At 29.7% G+C, this 20571-nt stretch overlaps 1 protein-coding gene across 2 annotated transcripts; it reads left to right on the top strand.

The window, feature by feature from the left end:
- Nucleotides 1-629: 629 nt before the first annotated feature.
- LOC145183744 (DNA topoisomerase 2-alpha-like) lies at nucleotides 630-14560 on the top strand. Of its 2 annotated transcripts, none has more exons than XM_090084118.1 (23): nucleotides 630-1351; nucleotides 2604-2853; nucleotides 4666-4729; nucleotides 4813-5050; nucleotides 5469-5681; nucleotides 6545-6727; nucleotides 7282-7524; nucleotides 7634-7930; nucleotides 8591-8827; nucleotides 9449-9667; nucleotides 9873-10080; nucleotides 10215-10336; nucleotides 10431-10811; nucleotides 10892-11091; nucleotides 11215-11350; nucleotides 11499-11694; nucleotides 11782-12032; nucleotides 12106-12189; nucleotides 12688-12952; nucleotides 13027-13226; nucleotides 13409-13756; nucleotides 13868-14032; nucleotides 14144-14560. In XM_090084118.1, exons 2-23 carry the CDS (start codon nucleotides 2613-2615, stop codon nucleotides 14345-14347), a joined length of 4695 nt encoding a protein of 1564 aa, XP_089940244.1. In that variant the 5' UTR covers nucleotides 630-1351; nucleotides 2604-2612; the 3' UTR covers nucleotides 14348-14560. The 2 variants fall into 2 exon arrangements, with proteins under 2 accessions (XP_089940244.1, XP_089940243.1); XM_090084117.1 differs by lacking the exon at nucleotides 630-1351 and adding an exon at nucleotides 1644-1684.
- The last annotated feature ends 6011 nt before the right edge of the window (nucleotides 14561-20571 follow it).

Raw genomic sequence — 20571 nt, 5'->3', positions numbered from 1 at the left:
GAAATTTTGCTAAGTAATACTAATTTGAAAGTTAAACCCTTACCCAACTTCCTTAATTGAAAGTATAACACAACTTATTTGTCAATCCTTACTTAACACCACCTTGTTGAAGGCCACCAACTATTCGTCAATGCCCGAGATATTCCATTTCAATTTTGTAGATTTATAAAAAAAGGTTAAATGTAAAGCTTAGATAATTTAAATTTTTTTCACCTTGGAGGATAGAAATTTCAAATACACAATGGCAAAGCTGCCTATTACACGATCTGTAAAAATCATGTTTAATGTTTATGGCGATTCCCAGAAAACCCTATGAATATACACATATGGTATTGTAATTATGAAAAATTTTAAAAATCTTATCATTTTGTTCTAGTAAGATATTCCACATTTAAGATTTTGATGAATAACACTTAATTAAATGTTTATTTAGTAAGGGTCTGCGTCTCAGAATCGTTTTCTCGAAATGAACCGGAACAGCCTAACGAGACGAAAAATGTCCCGGAAAAAATTGACGAATAAAGTGTCCCGGAATAAAGTTATGAACCGGGACGATAAATTTTCTTTCGGAATTTAAAAATTGTGTCCCGGATATCATCGTCTCGTCACGTCTCGTCTCGAATAAAAAAATAACGAGACGCAGATGATATTATTTAGTATTAATTTTCATTAGTGAATAATATAAATGAAACAAAACCTAAAATTATCATCCGCAATTTATTAATTATTTTAACTATTAAAAGGTTTTAAATCAAAGTACTTTATTACATGATTACAACATTTAAAGTTTTAACCCTCCTTTCCCCCGCTCCTTTTATTGATTCCTTAATTTTAAAACTGCATTATCCAGCTTTTTTTTCAATCAGGTTTGAAAGCAAACTCTATAGTACAGTTTTTTTAAACATATAATTTTCATTTTGTACTTTGCAATGCAATAATCAATGGGAAAGAGAACTTTCAATATTTAAGATTGAAAGAGTACAGAAACGTGGATTTAAATGATGAAAAGGTTCCATGTGGAGCATGTAACAACTGTTGAAAGTTGCTTAAAAAATTTAACAAAGTTGACTAAAAAGCTCGTCTGAGTTGTTAAATTTTAACTTTTTGTGTATTTGATTTGGAAAACTGAAGCTAAATGAAAAGCATCCATTCACTTCTGTACATCTGATTTACTTCTGTACATCTGATTCACTTTTGTACAGTTGGGAAAAACTTGCAAGCATTGGTTTCTAATGATCTAGTTGGAGCTGAATAGATTACACCATCAGTCATGCCAGTAAACGAGGATCATTTCATGGTACCATCAAACTCAGTCAAGCAACAGGAATCAAACAAGTTCCAGTAACTACAGGTAATATATGTTACTGGATTTGATCAACACAAGCATTGTGAGTTTTCAATCACCTGTCCAATAACCTACTGCACTGCTGGCTAGAAGCAAGAGACTGGCCTGTAAAGCTAAAGATTTAGATGCAGTCATTTTAAGGTGGTCAATAAGTAGCAAATGAGTGCGATAACCTGTTAAAGAATTTTTAACAGGTTATCACACTATTATACTTTATTAATGTTTAACATCAACTATGCTAATAACTTAACTATTTTGCTTCTCCAGCATCATTGGTTATTTTCAAAATAAGCGCGATGTCTAAATAATTTCAATTTATATGTAATCATGGCGCTCAAGGTACAGTCCTTCCGATTTTAAATTAATATTTGAAAATTAAGCTCTATAGAAACTGTAACTGGTCTTACATGTATTTTTTTAAAAATAAATATCATTTTTGAGATTTATAGTTCTACATTCTCGAATTAAAAGTAGCAGTGCTTTAACTCAAAATAAAATATAGCTAGTAACTAAGTCTGCTATAAATATTAAAGCAGGTGCTTTTAAAAGATCATTAAAATACAATCAGCTTGTAATGATTAATGAGATAAGCCTATATATATATATATATATATATATATATATATATATATATATATATATATATATATATATATATATATATATATATATATATATATATATATAGAGAGAGAGAGAGAGAGAGAGAGAGAGAGAGAGAGAGAGAGAGAGGCTTATCTCATTAAGGGAAATGTAATGTACCTATATATGATCTACTGATGTTTTTCTTGCAGAGTGATCTCATAAATCAACAAAGCACATAAATATCACTCTATCAGTTATAATACAAAATTTCACTTATTGCTTCATCAGTATTTAAGTTTGGCAATCAAATCAGTGAAGAATATAATTTATTTAGATATTAAAATATAAAACAAAGGCTCTGTTTTTTTAATGATAAATCTTTTTAAAAAAACCAGTGATTTAAATTTCTCTCATAGTGTTGCATTACTCCTAATCATTGTTTAGTTAATATTGCTATTAAATGAACTTAAAATGTTCAATCAAATACCATTCAATGTTAAGCTAGCATCTTAAAATATTATATCATATAATGTTATTCTGATATCTAATATCGATGTTAAGATAATTTCCTATTATTAACATTAAATAATATATTAATGTTGAATGGTATTTAAAATATGAATGCTATTTTAGGGCAAATATTATTCTTACCTTTTTATTTTTACACATCCAGGATATTGACATGAATGTCAATGGCATGGTACCAGGCAAGTCTTCAAAAAGTGATAAAAGACTTTCTGTTGAAAGGATTTATCAAAAGAAAACTCAATTAGAACATATTATCTTACGGCCTGATTCCTATATTGGATCTACAGAACCATGTCAGCAAAACATGTGGATTTGGGATGATGAAAGCAATTCTATTATTTCAAAGAACATTACTTTTTCTCCTGGTTTATATAAAATCTTTGATGAGATTATTGGTAAGATCTGTCTGCTATTTACTTTTTTTTTAAATTTCCGTTTTTGAGAAAACAAGGCTGAGAAAATAAAAGCTAATGTTCACCTATAGCAACCATTAAGGGGTAGATATTTTTGATAATTTGTTAATTGAAGATACATAAGATACAAACAAATAAGGGGTAGATATTTTTGACAATTTGTTAATTGAAGATGCATTACAAAATGTAGTTAATATTTGTTAATTTAAGTTGTTTTATGTCTGTTTTCCAAGCTCAAAGTTTAAACATACCTAAAATGTATTTATGTTATTGAAGCTGACTTCATGAAAATGCTTTTACACAAGCTTTTAAAAGAGGGTTATATTGAATTGTGCTAACATAATTAGTTTTAATATACATGTTTTGAAGTAAATACAATAAAACAGTTTTGGACTTTTTATGAGCATAAAATAAATTATTGTAATTATTATAATATTTTTATTTAAAATATTTATTATTTAAATTTGATTGTGTACACTTCTAAAAGTTTATTTTAATGTTTCTATGCTAACCATATAAACCCATTTTGGTTTTTGTAAACATCAAATATTATCTCCACCAAAATAGGTGTGTTGATTAGATATCTTTTACTTTTGTTAAAATCTTTGTTTTAGGCACTAAAGTAAGAAAACAAAATTTTCATCAAGGTTGTGTGCTGATTTATGTTAAGAAAAAGTACCAAAAAATGTAAAAATAAACTAAAAACTTAAAGTATATATAATGGAAAAGTTAATAGGAAAAAAAAATTGAGTTTCACTTTTTATCAGATATAATGGATCTTTTGTATTAAATTATTTTAAATTTGCTCTGAAACCATATGATTTGAATCCATTATTATGTTTGATTCATTCTGGATGCCTAAATATAAAAAGTACTGACTCTAATTTCTTTAGCATGTGTTTCTCTGTAGTTTTATAAATTCAACTAAAGGAAATCAATAATAACTTATAATGTTTCTCTTAAAGGTGAAGGCTTAAAAAAAATAATTGATTTTTTCTGACTGTGGTTCTAAAGATAGTAAAAACATTGTTATGAGTGTGTCTTTTGATTTGACTTCTGTATTAAAAGTTAAAAAGTTTTCATAAACCTAATAGTTGATTCTTTCCTGTGTCATCACTTTTTGTAACAGTTGTTTGTCTATAATATAATCTGTTAAACATAAAATATTTTTCAATTAAAAAAAATTATAGTATGTATAGAGTCTTGCAGTTTTCTAAAATATCTTTTAAATTAGTGTTCTGGTTCACTGTTTGTTGTGCTTTGCCACTAAATTTAAGTTTAGTTTTGAAATTAAAGCCATCTTTAGAAAATTTTTGTATTTTTTTTTTGTGAATGTGTAATTTTAGATATAGTTCAAAATAAGTTACTGATAAAGCAAGAGATATTTTTTTTTTTTTATAATTAAAGAAAAATTTAAATATAAAGTAGTAATAAAGCTCTAGTTGGGCAATGTAAAAATTCTACTAAGTGACAAAAGTTTTTTTATATAAATGCTTTTACATGTCGCTCCTTTGATTTGTACTTCTATATGTATCTTATTAATCAAACTTGCACTTTGTTATTTTTATGTTTGAATGAAAGTTTATACAGCGAAAATACTGTTGCAAATTTTTGCATATATCAAAGGAATGGGGAAAAATAGTATGAGCATAAAGCTAAATTATATGGATAAAAAAAACTTTGCTAGGAGTTATTAGCAACAGCTGTTTTCAGCCCTGATTGCCCAAAAGTTTATTAAAATAACTAATATCAATTTTCTCACATTTTTAATGAAAGTCTTCTAAAATTTCCTAGTTAATGCTGCTGACAATAAACAACGTGATGCAAAAATGAATACAATCAAAGTTAACATTGATGCGTAAGTGATATTTGTTTGCTTTACTTTAAATTTGTGAAATTAATTATTAATCATGTTATTTGTACTAATTTCTTTATTTTCAGTGAAAAAAATATAATAAGTGTATGGAATAATGGGCGTGGTATCCCAGTTGAAATGCATAAAGAGCAGCATGTTTATGTTCCAACTTTGATTTTTGGACATCTGCTGACTTCAAGCAATTATGATGATACAGAAAAAAAAGTTGTTGGAGGAAGAAATGGTTTTGGAGCAAAATTATGCAATATATTTAGCACCAAATTTACTGTAGAGACTGGATGTGAAGGGAAGAAATTTAAGCAGGTATTTTTTTATACATAGAGTATTGTTTTGGAGAAATGAAAAAGCAGATACAAATGTGATTTACACAGGTAAAATATAACTTGTAGAGAATCTAAAATAAACTGCATTAAGTGGTTTATTTTAATTACATGTTTAAACCCATTGAATATAATATATAAAAAGAACTAGCATCTAAATATTTTTTTAAAAAAGAAATCAATGTAGGGGAGATTCTATTAGTCAATTAAAAATGTGTTTTTAATACTGTTTTACAGTTGCAATTTCAATGAAATTGTAATTAGTTTAATTCCCCCTCCCCTCCCCTCCCCCCTCCCCCAAATGGTTTTTATTACTTTAAAGTAAACTATTTAAATTTATCTGATAAATTTCTTTGAAATATTTTTGTAATACTAAAGTAATTTTTCAATTTTTTGTAAAGGTCTGGAAAAACAATATGAGCAAAGCTGAACCTGAACACATTGTAGATTTCTCTGGTACTGATTTTACTTGTGTGACATTTTCGCCTGATCTTCCTAAATTCAAAATGGAAAAACTAGATAATGATTTTGTAGCTTTGTTAAAGAGGCGTGCATATGATATGGCTGGAGTTTGCAAAGGTGTTGCAGTGTATCTTAATGGAGAGAAAATTAAAGTAAGTAGTAAATCTCCTTGTAGCTTAAGTTTAATCTGCAGAATCTTACAACAAAATGTTGAATAAGTTAAATGTTTAGTAAAAAATACCAAACTTTTATCTTCTCTTGTCTAATTTATTGTCAAAAAAAAATGCATATAGATTATAAAACAACAAACATAAAAGAAATAAATGGAATAAACAATGAAATAAGGTAGATTTTCATGCTTTTAAGTGTTAAAAGATTTCAAAGAAAATATTTATTTTTAAATTAATATGAAATTAAATGTTGTTATTATAATTATAAGTTTGGAAGCTGTATACTTGTATTTTTTCTCACAGCTAGAGTTTAATTTGATTCTATGAAAATTTTTATTAGTTTTTTGTTTTAGTTAAATTCAGGCTTCTCATAATCAAACTATTTTTTGCTTTTAAATATTTCAACTTTTTACTAATATCATGTTTATCATTTATTCTTTCTTGCTTAAATATTCCATCATTTGATTTTTTGCAAACTTTAACAAAAATCCAGTCCTTCTATTTATATGTTGTATTTTACATGAATATTGTTGCCTATGATGAGATATACTGAAGATATATTTAATTCTTTGTCCATACTTTTTAGGTTGTACAAATTCTAACTATTAATATATCTACTATTTGTTACTAAAAAGTAACAGTTTTGTATGTGCGTAATTTTAGTTCTCAAGCTTTTCAAATATCAAAAAAAAGAAAGTAATTAACAGTTGATTAGGCTGTGTTATTTTTATTTAGTTAATATTTTGAATGCCAGATTATTTATTTTTTAGTTAATTGTTATTTATTTTAGATATTTTTGTTTATTAATTATTATTTTTAATGCCAATTATTCATTTTAATGCCAGATTAAATCATTCAAAGAGTACGTTGGTTTGTACTTAAAAACTGCATCCAAGACAGAAAATGGTGAAGAGCAAGGTCCAAAGATCATACATGAAGTTGTTAATCCAAGATGGGAAATATGTGTCACAGTTAGTGAGAGTGGGTTCCAACAGTCAAGTTTTGTTAACAGTATTGCAACAACAAAGGTGAAAATATTTTGAATAATTTAAAAAAAAATATTTGCTACTAAAACTAGTAATTGTTCAAGCTGTGTGGTTTGTTAACAATCTTTTAAAGAAGTTTTTTTTCAGTTCAAACTCATTGTACTTTATATTATTATCTACTCTACATCATATTTAAGTTTTCTAAATCTTCTTTTTTAAGCAATGTTGATCTAAAGTTTTAATTTGTAGAACTTGATTCATGTTTATATAATATTGTTGTATTTGCACTTAAATATTACTTAAATATTCTTTGTTTATCTTTTAACAATATAGTTAGCTTTTTGAAAGTAACATAGCTTTCTAACTAAAGATGCATCATTACTAAATCAGTTGTTAAAACTTATTATTGATAGCTTTAATTTTAAAAAATGAACATGAACTATTTAATAATTGTTTTATGGTTTGGTACTAATTATCTCTATTCTTAGCAGTTACTTTCTTTTAGGCTTCCATGCTATAACTCTTATTTTAGATTTAAAAACTAACAGAAAATTATGATTCATACAAGGGTTTAATTTTACTTTTTTGTTATTAAGGGAGGAACTCATGTAAACTATATTGTTGATCAAATATGCGAAAAACTAATAGCAACTGTTAAAAAGAAAACAGGTAAAGGTGGTTTCAATATCAAGCCATTTCAAGTAAAGTCACATCTTTGGGTGTTTGTTAATACTCTCATTGAGAATCCTACATTTGATTCACAAACAAAAGAAAACATGACACTTCGAAAATCAGCTTTTGGTTCAACTTGTGAGCTCTCAGAAAAATACATAAAAATGGTATTAGATCAAAGTTCATTAGTTTAAGTTCATCTCAATATATATATATATATATATATATATATATGCTTTATAAAAGAGTTGAAATTATTTTTTTAAGTTTTTTTAGGTGCAAGATACTGGGGTTTTAGAGAATATTTTGTCTTGGGTTAAATTTAAGAGCGAGGCTCAACTTAATAAGATAGGATCTTCTTCAAAACACAGTCGTTTAAAAGGTGTTCCAAAGTTAGAGGATGCTAATGATGCTGGTACAAGAAACTCAAGAGATTGTACCTTAATTGTTACTGAAGGAGACTCAGCTAAAGCCCTTGTAATGGCAGGTTTAAGTGTAGTTGGAAGAGATAAGTATGGTGTCTTTCCTTTAAGAGGGAAGCTATTGAATGTTAGAGATGCTTCTCATTCTCAGGTTGGTTTATTTTTGATATTTAAAGTTAATTTTTTAATTTATACACTTAATGTTTATTCAATTTTAAATGGTTTTCTAGGTATTTGAGAAAATGATTATAACGTTTATTAAAATCTTTAACAAGCTTGTATATGATTTCATGACTGGTAATTTCTTTTTATTTTGAAGTAATAAATAATTCAGCTTTACAAACTTATACTGGCTCTTTAATAATCACTTTAGATCTATTAAATGAATTTTGCAATGAATGAATAAACTGGTTTTTGGTTTTAAAGCTTTTATTTACTCTTCAGTTTAACTTTTTAATTTGGCAACTTAATTTTATATTTCAGTATATTTGCTGTTGAGGATTGGTTGTTTTTGTTGTTTAAAATGATAAATTTTATAGTTGCTTTCAAATTAGCCTTTTTTTCCCTTTCATATAATTATTTAGTGCAGGTTTCATTTGTATTAAAAAATATTTATTAAAAAAATATAACAATTTATCATTGAGTGATAAATGATTTTTGTAAGCAAATGAAGCTACAACACAAGTCTAGTTAAAGTGAAAATTTAAAAAATAAAAAGAGTTAAAAGTATAAATGATTAGAGTGAATTTCTTAATCTGCTACATTTTAAAGTGATTGTTCATGATCTAACAAAAGTAAGACTTTTTTTTAGATTATGAACAATGCTGAAATAGGCAGTTTGGTAAAGATTATTGGCTTGCAATTTGGGAAGAAATATGAAAATGAAACAGATATGAAAACATTGCGTTATGGTCATTTGATGATTATGGCAGATCAAGATCAAGATGGGTCTCATATTAAAGGCCTTGTGATCAATTTTATACATGCAAATTGGCCAGGGTTGTTAAAACTTCCCTTCCTTGAAGAATTCATCACACCTATAATTAAGGTTCAAATTTTAAAATAGATTGTTACATTAAATGTTTTTGTTTATTATTGTTTAATATTTAACAATCAATGAAATCCATGTATACCTTTGTGTTATTCAATAATCATGTCACAATTCTAAAGTAGTAAGTATACAAAAGTACACAAGTGTTACATTTTTCTCTTTTTACTGATGAACTTTTAAACTTAAATACAATAACTTCATTATAAAGACAAATAAATGGAAACAAAAACTAAATTTATAAGTTCACTTGCAATCAGATTTGCAGAAGACTTCAAACAGCGCTCAATAATATTTTAATTTTTGACTTTTTCAATTTGTCTTTTTAGTTTTTGTTAGTCATGTTTTGCAATATGTTTAAATTATCTAAAATAAAAATTGATTATTAGTAAAAATAATGGAAAAGAAAAAACTATTCTTTATGACATGATATTCAGTTATGGTTATGATATTTAAAAAGTTGCATAAATTGATTGCACATTTATAAATCAAACTAAATTATAAATCAAAAATTTTTTTTCTTTGTTATTTTTCAGTAAATTTTTAGTTTTATTCAGCAATTTATAATATTTAAATCAAAGACACTAACTAACCCTGAGTATTTTCTTCCAAATGTTTCAGGTATCCAAAAGCAAAAAAGAGACTATTTCCTTTTTTTCCATACCTGAGTTTGAAGAATGGAAGGCAGCAACACAAAATTATAAATCATGGCACATCAAATACTACAAAGGATTAGGTAGTTCAACAAGTATTGAAGGTAAAGAGTATTTCTCTGATATGCAAAGACACAGAATAATATTTGAGTATGATGGGCCATCTTCAGATGAAGCTTTAATCTTAGTAAGAATTAAATATCTAATGCATTCAAACATTGTTGTAAATGATTGTTTTATGCAAATTAAAATTCTGTCAATTATTTCTCATTAGAGATTTTACAAATTAGTTTTTTTAATGTATAATTATCTAAAATAGCAAACAATAACAAATATCTGTTTTAAACAAGTTATTGATAAGTTGCATTTCATTTTTCAGTGTTAACTTTTAGGCATTTAGTAAAAAATGTGCTAATGAAAGGAAAAATTGGCTTGATAGTGGTCTTGAAGAAAGAAGATTACGAAGAGAAGCAGGTTTACCTGAAATTTACCTTTATGAAAAAGGAACTCGGAGTGTGACTTATCAAGATTTTATCAACAAGGAACTTATTCTTTTTTCTAATACAGATAATGAACGCTCAATACCTTCACTTGTTGATGGTAATCTCAATTTAAATTTAAATTATGAAATTATTTAAATTTATCCAATTTGTAAAACTCAGTTCAAAAATAAATTAATAACCTACTTAATAATAAGTTTAGTAATCTACTTCTTTTTGCAACTTAAAAATTAGGTTTTAAACCTGGTCAGCGAAAAGTTTTATTTACTTGTATGAAAAGGAATGACAAACAAGAAGTCAAAGTTGCACAACTTGCTGGTTCAGTTGCTGAATTATCAGCCTATCATCATGGTGAGGTAAGATATTGAGTTTTTAGTTAAGTTAAAAATTATTCTTTATTTAAATTATTTTTCATCTTCAAGAGCATATTTAAATTTCTTTGTTATGCAGATGAGTTTGATGGGAACAATAGTGAACTTGGCACAAAACTTTGTAGGTAGCAATAATTTAAATGTCTTACTTCCAATTGGTCAGTTTGGTACTCGGCATGTAGGTGGTAAAGATAGTGCTTCTCCTCGTTACATTTTTACAATGATGAGTCCATTAACAAGATTGGTTTTCCCTGTAAAAGACGATGCAATTCTTACTTACCTTTTTGAAGATAACCAAAAAATTGAACCTGAATGGTATTGTCCTATCATTCCTATGTGTCTTGTAAATGGCGCTGAAGGTATTGGTACAGGTTATTCAACAAAAATTCCAAATTTTGATATTAGAGATATTGTGCAAAATGTTAAAAGAATGATTGCAGGGGAAGAACCACAACCAATGGTGAGATTTTATGATGATATTTGATCAATGTTTTAAATCTATAAAAGTTCTTGCAGTAAGGGTATTGTTATTTTGTATAGTCTCCATCATATAAAGACTTTACTGGGGATATTACTCAAGAAGGAGAACAAAAGTTCTCTTGCTATGGTAATATAAACGTGATTGATGAAACAACAATTGAGATTACAGAGCTTCCTGTTAGGACATGGACTCAAGTTTATAAGGAAACTGTTTTAGATGTATATCTTTATGGCAATGAAAAAACTCCACCATGCATATCGTAAGTAACAGTTTTTTTCTTTAAATTTTTTTTGTAATTTTGTATTTTAGCAGTTACTAACAATTTACCTAACTGTTATTTTGTAAATATTGGTTTTTCTTTTTATTGCATTTTTGATTTTAGAGATTATAAGGAGTATCATACAGATTCCAGTGTCAAATTTGTAGTCTCAATGACACCTGAACAAATGATTAAGGCTGAGCAAGAAGGGTTGCATAAAAAGTTTAAGTTGATATCATCTATTAATCTGTCGTGCATGGTCAGTTGTAGTTTCTTAAGGCCTACTTCTATCAATTTCTGTTTCATTTATATTTATTCCTAATTAAACATTTATAAAAAGTTTTATTTTGATGAATTTTTAATTATTTTTTTCACTACCATACAACCATTCACTTTTCATAATTTAGGTCCTTTTTGATGAATTTGGATGCATAAAAAAGTATGAAAGTCCAACTGAAATAATGAAAGCATTTTTTAAAGTTCGAATGACAAAATATAATGAACGAAAAAAGTTTTTATTGGGAATGTTGGAGGCTGAATGCTCTAAATTAGAAAATCAAGCCAGATTTATATTAGAAAAAATAGAAGGAAAAGTTATAATTGGTAAATCAATTGTTAAAGATAATATACTGAATTTTTTTCTTCAGATATTTCTAGAATATCTAATGGTAACATTTTTCTAAATTTTAGAAAATCGTAGCAGACGGGATGTTATTAGTACACTCGTTGAAAGAGGCTATGCTTCTGACCCTGTTAAAGCATGGAAGTCAGAAGTAGATAAATCAGGCCAATTGGAAGATGATAATGAGGCTCCCTTAACAGATGTTGCTAGCTCATCATCTACATTGTCTGGACCTGACTTTTCCTATCTTTTATCAATGGCTATTATGAGTTTGTCTCGGGAGAAGAAAGAAGAATTGCTCAGACAAAGAGATGAAAAAGTAATAGAAATACAAGTAATTGTAATAAACTAAAGCAGTATTTATAAAATCTAATAGTTATATCTTTATACAGAAAGAAGAACTGGATGCACTTCGACAAAAAACACCAGCTGATTTGTGGAATGATGATCTCAAAATGTTTTGTGAGGAGTTAGAGGTCTGTTCTTTTTTCATCACATTACTCTGGAATGCATGATTAGGCTCATCAGAGATAATATAATTGTAAGTAGTGCCATTAAATATAGCATGAACAAAATGCATCAATTTACTTAACAATCACAAAAAGTTAAGAAAACAGATTTTTTAGATTTTACAGTGTATGAGAACTTTAGTACTAACTGTGAAACATTTTGACAACATCCCGGCTCATTATTGAGCCATGTTATATTGGTTGCAATTGATACAATAATTACCATTTCTATAGAGAGATATTCAGTAACTTTATGAGTTCTGTGCACATAATTTGCACATATTTTTTAACCTGATCATCAGCTAATGGTGCTACTTACAGTTTTTTTTTTTTGTTTGTTTATTTTTGAAAAGCCTAAACATTCTTTCTGAATAAACTTTTTTTTAAACCTCAGTTGAATTCTTTTGAATATAAATATTTGTTACTCAATCAATGAGCTCATTTTAAACTTTTTGTACTTTTCAGCGAGTTGAGGAGCAAGAAAAAGAGTTAAATAGAGCTGTTGATGCTCTTTCCAATAAAAATAACAAACGTTCTGCTAAAGGTAGCAAAGCTAAAAAAGCTCCTGTCAAAAGTAAAGACATAGTAAAAGCTTTTGAAAAGAAACCATTAAATGAAGGCAAAACTCTGTCAGGAAAAGATACAAAACCAAAGATTGAAATCAGTGAGCCAATCAAAGAGAGTGAGGATACAGGAGAGGTACTCTCGCTTGCTGATCGACTTAAGAAAAGTAAGATTCGTATTTTTATAAAAACTTTCACTGTAGGGATGCAAAATACCAGTAAAAAAAATTTTTTCTCGTAGATCATAGTGGCGTCAAGAAAAAGCAAGCTCCTTTAGCTTTTAAACCTAGCAAGCCTAAAAAATCAAAGTTTGTAGTTAATAGTGATAGTGATGATGGTGGTGAAGACGATGACGAGGAGTTTAAAATTGAAAATTTTTCTCAAGACAAAGATTTATCTGTAGATACATTTAAGCGTGAAACACGAAAAAAAGAAATCAAGGTGGGTATAATACTATTTAGTAGTAAACATATCTATTTTCTGAATATTTATTTAATACTGAGATAAACTTTATCTCAGGGTTGATCTATATTTAAATTGTTGATATCAAATAAGTTTAAATTATTAAAAAATGCTTACTTTATCGTCAAAGTTGTTGAGTTCTCATTATTTTTTTTAATTAGAAGTATTTTGATGATTCTGAAAATAGTAGTCACGAGGATGATGTTTCTGATATTTCTGATCCAATTAAAAATGAAAAACAAAACTTATTAGAAGACACTGACAATTCTGATGAAGCTCAAACGCGCGCTTTAATCACTAAATTATCTCCACTGAAAAAAAAAACCTCCGCCGTTGAGAAAACGCCTCAATTAGAGGTTGAAACCAAGGGTTCTGAAAATGAACCAATTTTGCTTGGCGATTCTCCGGCAAAGAAGTCTTCGAAAACAGAAAAAAAGAAACCTGAAAAAAAAGCTACAAAAAAAGTCGATGTTAAGCAATCCCTTATATCATTTGGACCAAGTATATCGGTAAATTTGCATTTCGAGAAAAAAGAGTTTTAATTGTTTTTTAGTCTTTAGTTCATCAATCCGAAACTTTTTTAAATTTCTTTTTATTTGAAATTTTTTATTCTTTTATAGAACTCCACGAAAACTAAGCCGAGTGTTTCTAAATCTGTTGCTAAGCGTCCTCTTTCAGAAGATGAAAGCGATTCATTATCTCCCAAAACAAAAAAGACTAAAAGTAAGAAAACAAAACCTAAGCAAGACGAAGTCGTGAAAGTGAACAAACCAAAACCAACAAAGGTGAATCTCAGTTAATCTTATCATCAAAAGCCTTTAAGTAATCTAAAAAAATTATTATAAAAGAGGAGTTTTTAACGAAAAGATGTGTGAATAATATTGTTGTTAATTTAGTCGGTTCCAAAGGCTTTACCAAAGAAAAGTAAAAAGTTCTTTAATGATAGCACGGACGACGATGAGTCTTTTCGTTTGGACGATAAACCATCAATAGTTCCTGCTCCACGTTCTCGGGGTACTGGTCGTGCTGCTGCAGCTGTAAAGGTAGTATACAAGTTCAGCTCTGATGAAGATGATGCAGATGACGATTTCGCTGTTTAATATTATAGTTTGATGGTATCTTTTTCTGATGGGAAAATCCCTAAGTTCGATTTAAATACAAAAATATTACCACATGATGCAGAACAATTGTTGCCTAATGATGAATATTTTAAATGTAAATATCCGGACTCGCTTAAAGAAAATATTTCTTTTAAATAACTAATTTATTATTTGTATTAAAAACCTTAGTGAATACTACAGTTTAGCTGATAATTTGTTTCTTTTTGTCTTTCCGCTTTTATGTATGTATGTATGTATGTATGTATGTATGTATGTATGTATGTATGTATGTATGTATGTATGTATGTATGTATGTATGTATGTATGTATGTATGTATGTGTATATACATACACTTAACCACAAAATTAACGCACTACTTATAAATTCCGATTTATTTTGAAAAATATTATGTAATTCCCGAATTTATCAATTACTAAGATGGTAATGTTTCTTGTTACGCCTTTTATAGGTTTTATTCTGTTACCCTTATTTTCGAAATTATAGCCGCTTTTCATAAGTACTATGTTTTGCTGTAATTAAACCTCACTTCTAAAAGAACACTATTATTGCCTTTAAATTGTTTTAACAGTAAAAAAGGTAAGTGTCATTTGAGCAACACATCTGTTCGCAATGCAGCGTTCTAGACAAAATTTAAGTCTTGATGAATATGTTTCAATTTGTTACTTTGTCCAATGAAGGATTAACAAATCACGAACTTGGTAGAAGCTTTAGAGTTTCTCATAAAATAGTCGGTAGGGTTCTACAAAGGTTTGTAGAGACCAATGACTACGCTATAGGACTTGTCTAAGGCAGATCACGAGCTCCCAATGCCGTGGAAGACCGATTTATTAGGGGTGGGAGTTAAGGTTAGTTTTAGTCTAACTAAAATTAGTCGACTAACTTTTTAGTCTAACTAAATTTAGTCGACTAAAACAAGATTTAGTGCTAAAAAAAACTGAAAAACCTATACCATGAAATTATATGAACATTATATGAATTATGACAAATAAATCAATTTCAAAACATTCATCAAAATGTATTGTTTTTTACGTAATATAATTTGTGACAATAAGGTAATAAAATTGTTTTGTTTGTACCAAGTATTGCCCCAAATTTTCTTTTATTGAATTAAATAAAAAATTGATTTGTTAGCAGAACAACCTCCGTCAAAAACAGCTGATATTTTATACCAAAAACATAATTAGTTATTAGCATTTTAATAATTTTAAAAGAAAAACAAAATTGAGAGTTGAAAAAGATATAAGTTTAATTGCACAATATAGAAATAATAAAAAACATTACTTGCCTAACTGTTTCAATCTTATTATTGTCGTTATAAATATCTGCGTTTTTATGAGTGTAGAACGAAATAAATTAGGTATTATTACCTCAAAAAATCATTGCAGGTATTATCACGGTGCACCGTGATAATACCTGCAATGATTTTTTGCTTCAAATGCTTAAAATTAAACCACCGCACAGTGGAAAATTGTAGAGCAATAGCATATCATAAATGTTTTTTACTAATGTCGCTACTGTCATTATATTTCAGTTTTATTTAATAGTTTAATGGTCAATCATTACTATAATGCAGGAATTTCACATAATTTTATGTAAAAATAAAAGATTTGAAGCCCTATTGTTTATTACTTTTGCGGATGTTCATTTCAAACCTGTTCGCTTCATCACTTTAAAAGTGAATTTTCTAAAAAACTTTCTAGGAATAAGTATAAAGTATTATACATTTTTGAAAAGCTCATGTTATGGAGATTTTAAGAAAATTATACACTTTTACTTAAATGGTTCAGTTTAGGAGTAATTATTTGAACAATAAAATAAATGAAAAAAAAAAATATTCTTCAAGTTCACTGAGACTTTTGGCAGTTACCCACGCTTCCCCACGCTTTAAATTTAATATAGTATTGTAGCCTTGGTGTTTATTAAAAACATGTATAAGAATCAGTTGCAGAAACGTGCGGTTTCCGAAATTATCGAGAAAAAAGTGATAAAAGTAAAAAAAAACAGAAAACCGCTTTTTATCGTGGTTTTAAATTTTGTTCATTTATAACAATAGCTTGGTATATGTTTTTAAATTTATTATCAATTTTTTATTGATACCATGGCATTCTTGTATTTTTACGCTCATTTTGTGGTGAATGTACACTGCCAATATATAAAGAGTTGAAACATTTATATCAGTATAACAAATTCACAGTGGAAATTAAACCGACACTTTTGACTATTGAATATTATGTACATTACTTTTGTGACTTGTTAAAATGAAAACTTTTAAGTGTTCGAAACGTAAATTATTGCTTTCCTATATTGATGGAGGAAGGACAGTTGAGTCACTGTCAATAATTTTAAAAGAAAATTATCAACTTTCTGAGGACAACTTGTGTTTCATCATTAGTGATATTCAAAGGCACATTATTCCGTCTTTTAATAAACTATGGATACTGGCGTCACGGAAAAAGGATGCTTTTTTATCTAAGAACAGTGATTGGTTGGATTCTGAATATTGTGTACCTTTACCTAACTCAGAAGAGGCAATTACCGACTCCACGCCATCTACTTCTTTTGAAAAACGCGGAAGACCGTGCGTGTCTTATGGAGATTCGTCAGAATCCAGCAAAAAAAGAAAAAATACCATGTTACTTAAGGAATATGGATTTGATCACATCTTTAATACATATCTTCAGGCGTTGCGTTCAATAGGAGAAGAAGCAGAAGCAAAACTGATAAAGACAAAAAAAACTTAATATCGAGTTTTATGGAAAACGCAAGCCAGAAAAATATGCTAACGGATGAAGAAGCACTCAGCGTGTTTATTGACTTAGATTTAACAAAAGCACAATATTTGTACATGAGGAAGGTGACAAATGAACGAAACTGTTCCATATTCCCACCATGTTGTAAAATTCAAGAAATTAAACAGACTTGCTATCCACCATCTTCTGCAATAGAAATTACGAACACACATGCGAAAATTCTGGAACTGCAAGATTTATTGGATCACACTGTAGCTAGAATTTTGACTATAGATTCCGTGTACAGTATTGAATTCAAACATTTACTTTTATATAGTAAATGGGGCTGTGATGGTTCCTCTGGCCAAAGCCAATACAAGCAAAAACTTCCAGAGGAATCTGAACTTATTTCTGATGCAAATTTGTTTACTAGTTCTTTGGTGCCTATCAAACTAATTGATATAGTAACTGGCGCAGTTGTTTGGCAAAATCCGGCACCTTCATCAGTTCGTTTTTGTCGACCTATATGCATAGAGTTTTGCAAAGAGACTCCCGAGAAAACTAAAGCCGTTGTAGATGAAATAAAGAGCCAAATAAACTTTTTGCGGCCGTCTATAATTAATAAAAATGGTAAAAGTGTTCAGGTAAAACATGAGCTTTTTCTAACAATGATAGATGGAAAAGTGGCTCAGGTATTAACGGATACGCCTTCTGGATCTACATGTACAGTATGTGGAGCTACTCCACGGCAAATGAACGATTTGACTAAAGTGGCTTCTAGGCCTGAAAATGAAAGTTCGTATCAATACGGATTGTCTACATTACATGCCTGGATTCGTTGTATGGAAATGATATTACATATTTCTTACAACTTTTCTTTCCAAACATGGGCAGCCACAAGTGAAGAAAAAAAACGGCTAAAGCAAGAGAAGAAGATCTTGGTGCAGAAACGTTTTCGTGAAGAGCTAGGGTTGATCATTGACAAACCAAGACAAGTAAGTGGTAATACCAATGACGGTAATACTGCTAGAAGATTTTTTTACAATGCAAGCTGCTCTGCTGAAATCACTGGAGTGGATGAAAATTTGATTAAGCGATTTTACATAATTCTGCAAGCTCTCTCCTCAGGTGTTATGATAAATGCTGAAAGTTTTGGCAGTTATGCTGTAGAAACTGCCCGAATCTATGTGACTACTACACAATGCGGGTTCCAGCTCATTTTCATTTTTTCTCATTTTTTTCATGAAAAATGAGCAAGAATAATTTTTTGGTAATAATATAAAATTTTCTGTCTTTTCCGGTTCCAGCTCATTTTCATTTTTTTGGTTCATTTTCATAATGTGTTGATCTCATTATGAAAAAGGTTGTAAATGTCTTATTCTTTGTAGTTGTTCTTCAAGTATGGAAAAAGGTGTTTATATTTTTCTCTTCGCGTTTCTCTTATTAATTGATTATGTTCTTTTTGTCGTTGTTCTTCAAATGCATGTTGTAGGAAGAGTTTAGTTTTTTTCATCTGTGCATTAGATCCTTTGGATCCATGGAATTTCACTTGTGAAATTTTTAGGCATAATAATAGGTTTGTCCGAGGACGAGTAAAAAGCTTCCAGATTGACCGACTTGTGCGTCACCGGAGTTGAGCGTGACAACAATCCTTCTTCCAGCTGCAACGCTGGGCATGGAGTCTGCTTCTCCAAAATTTCTATAAAAAGAAATGGTGGTGGAGGATCCGATAGAGGCTGTGGATTGATAAAGAAGCCCAGTCGACTTGTTGTTAAAGGAAGTCACATTTGATCCGTTCCATGAGGACAAGTAAAAATCTTCTAATCCAGAAGAGGAAAAGATGCATGTGCTATCACCATCATACCCTGGAAAAGTGGTGTAATTGTTTGCGCTGTAAGTAGTCCAAGGACTGATTTCATATCCATTTCCAGGAGGTAAATTTCCATCATACATTCTGACTCGTGATTCCCACCAGTTTCCAGAGGCGCCGACGATATGCATTCGGATGTATTTTAAAAACACACCATTTCTTCTCCCCTTGGTGCTCAGCAAAACGTATTCGCTTCCGTAAGTGGTGCTCATATATCGGAATGTTGTTCCATAAAGCTTGTAAAGAGGGATGGTGGGAGGAATAGAGGGGAGCGTGGTGATAAAAGGTTGAATCCAGTACGTAATGGCTGAAGTATTTTTGTTCACCAATTGAATGGTGATATCTGTTCTGAAAGGCATGTCTAATGTGAAATATCCTCCTAAAGAAGTGCCATTGAAAACGTTACACCCTTGCAAAGAGTTGGCGTAAAAAGCTCCTCCTAAAGGAGAAAAAAGCAAGTCTCCTGCGAGACCGACTTGGTCTATACCAATTCCTTCAGTGACTTCTGCATAATTCCCTACGTTGATCTCCCCGTCTGTAGAGATTCGAAGAAAAACTAGTCCAGGGACGTTTGTTCCAGATGTGCTGTAAAAAGCCAACCATAATCTTCTTAAAATTCCAGAGCCGCCAGAGTAAGAAAAAACTGGGCTAGTGGTTGATCCTGCTACAATTTGAGACTTTTTTCCCAAACTGGTGAATCCTGTCCCTGGAACGACACTGGTTAAACTCGATTTTTGCAACAACAAGTCCACGTAATTTTTTGTCGCTCCATCTTGTGAGTTGCTTGGATCAGTCACGTTGATCAATTTGTGAGAGTTCAAATCCAAATCTGCATTTCCAACAGTCGTTCCACCTGACGCATGCGTGTCTACGTAATTTTTCGTAGCCGAATCTGAGGCTGATATAGGTTCAGCTAAATTGGTTAATTTGTGCGATGTCATGTTAATGTCAACGTATGAAATATTATTGTAAGCGACTTTGGTGTCTACATACCCTTTTGTCGCTGCGTCTTTTAAAGCGGTGGGGTCGGTTACATTGATCAGTTTGTGTGAGTTCATGTCGATGATTCCCGTGATCGTGCTGGATCCGTCAGTTTTAACACACAGGCTCGAACTAACATCCACGTAATTTTTTGTGGCTGCGTCGTAAAGATTGGTTGGTTCGTTCAAATTGATCGCCTTGTGAAAATTCAAATCCAAATCTGTAGTTCCAATCACAGTGCCAGTTCCTCCTGACGCATGCGTGTCCACATAATTTTTTGTAGCTGCATCGTGTGCGTTGGTGGGTTCACCCAAGTTGATGATTTTATGAGAGTTTTAATCCAAATCTGCAGTGATGGTGCTCGATCCGTCCGTTTTAATATAAACGTTGCTGGTTGAGTCTGATGCAAGATTATCAAAATAAACACTGAACTCGCTTCTGTTGAATTTGTCAATCATTTTTAATGGGGAAAATTTTTTTTTAGATTCTTCAGATCCGTTTAAATTCGATTCACCAAAGGGTGTTGACAACGTCTTGAAAGCTGTTTCCCTCTTCGCATTTTTTCAAGACGTAAAGACACAAGTGACCACAATAAGACGTGTTTCCAAATTGAACCCTTTCA

Source organism: Hydra viridissima, unplaced genomic scaffold (assembly GCF_058129835.1).
Source record: "Hydra viridissima isolate aposymbiotic clone 2 unplaced genomic scaffold, HvirCarnegie_v1 scaffold_4, whole genome shotgun sequence".
Classification (NCBI taxonomy): Eukaryota; Metazoa; Cnidaria; class Hydrozoa; order Anthoathecata; family Hydridae; genus Hydra; species Hydra viridissima.
Note: the sequence above shows the minus strand (reverse complement) of the source record. Positions and strands in the feature narration are given on the sequence as shown.

What these genes read in the sequence shown, in the direction of transcription:
- LOC145183744 (XM_090084117.1), top strand. An exon ending in CAGAAAAATACATAAAAATG is followed by an intron (nt 7,525 to 7,633) that starts GTATTAGATCAA and finishes AAGTTTTTTTAG; the next exon opens with GTGCAAGATACTGGGGTTTT. An exon ending in CTATTAATCTGTCGTGCATG is followed by an intron (nt 11,351 to 11,498) that starts GTCAGTTGTAGT and finishes TTCATAATTTAG; the next exon opens with GTCCTTTTTGATGAATTTGG.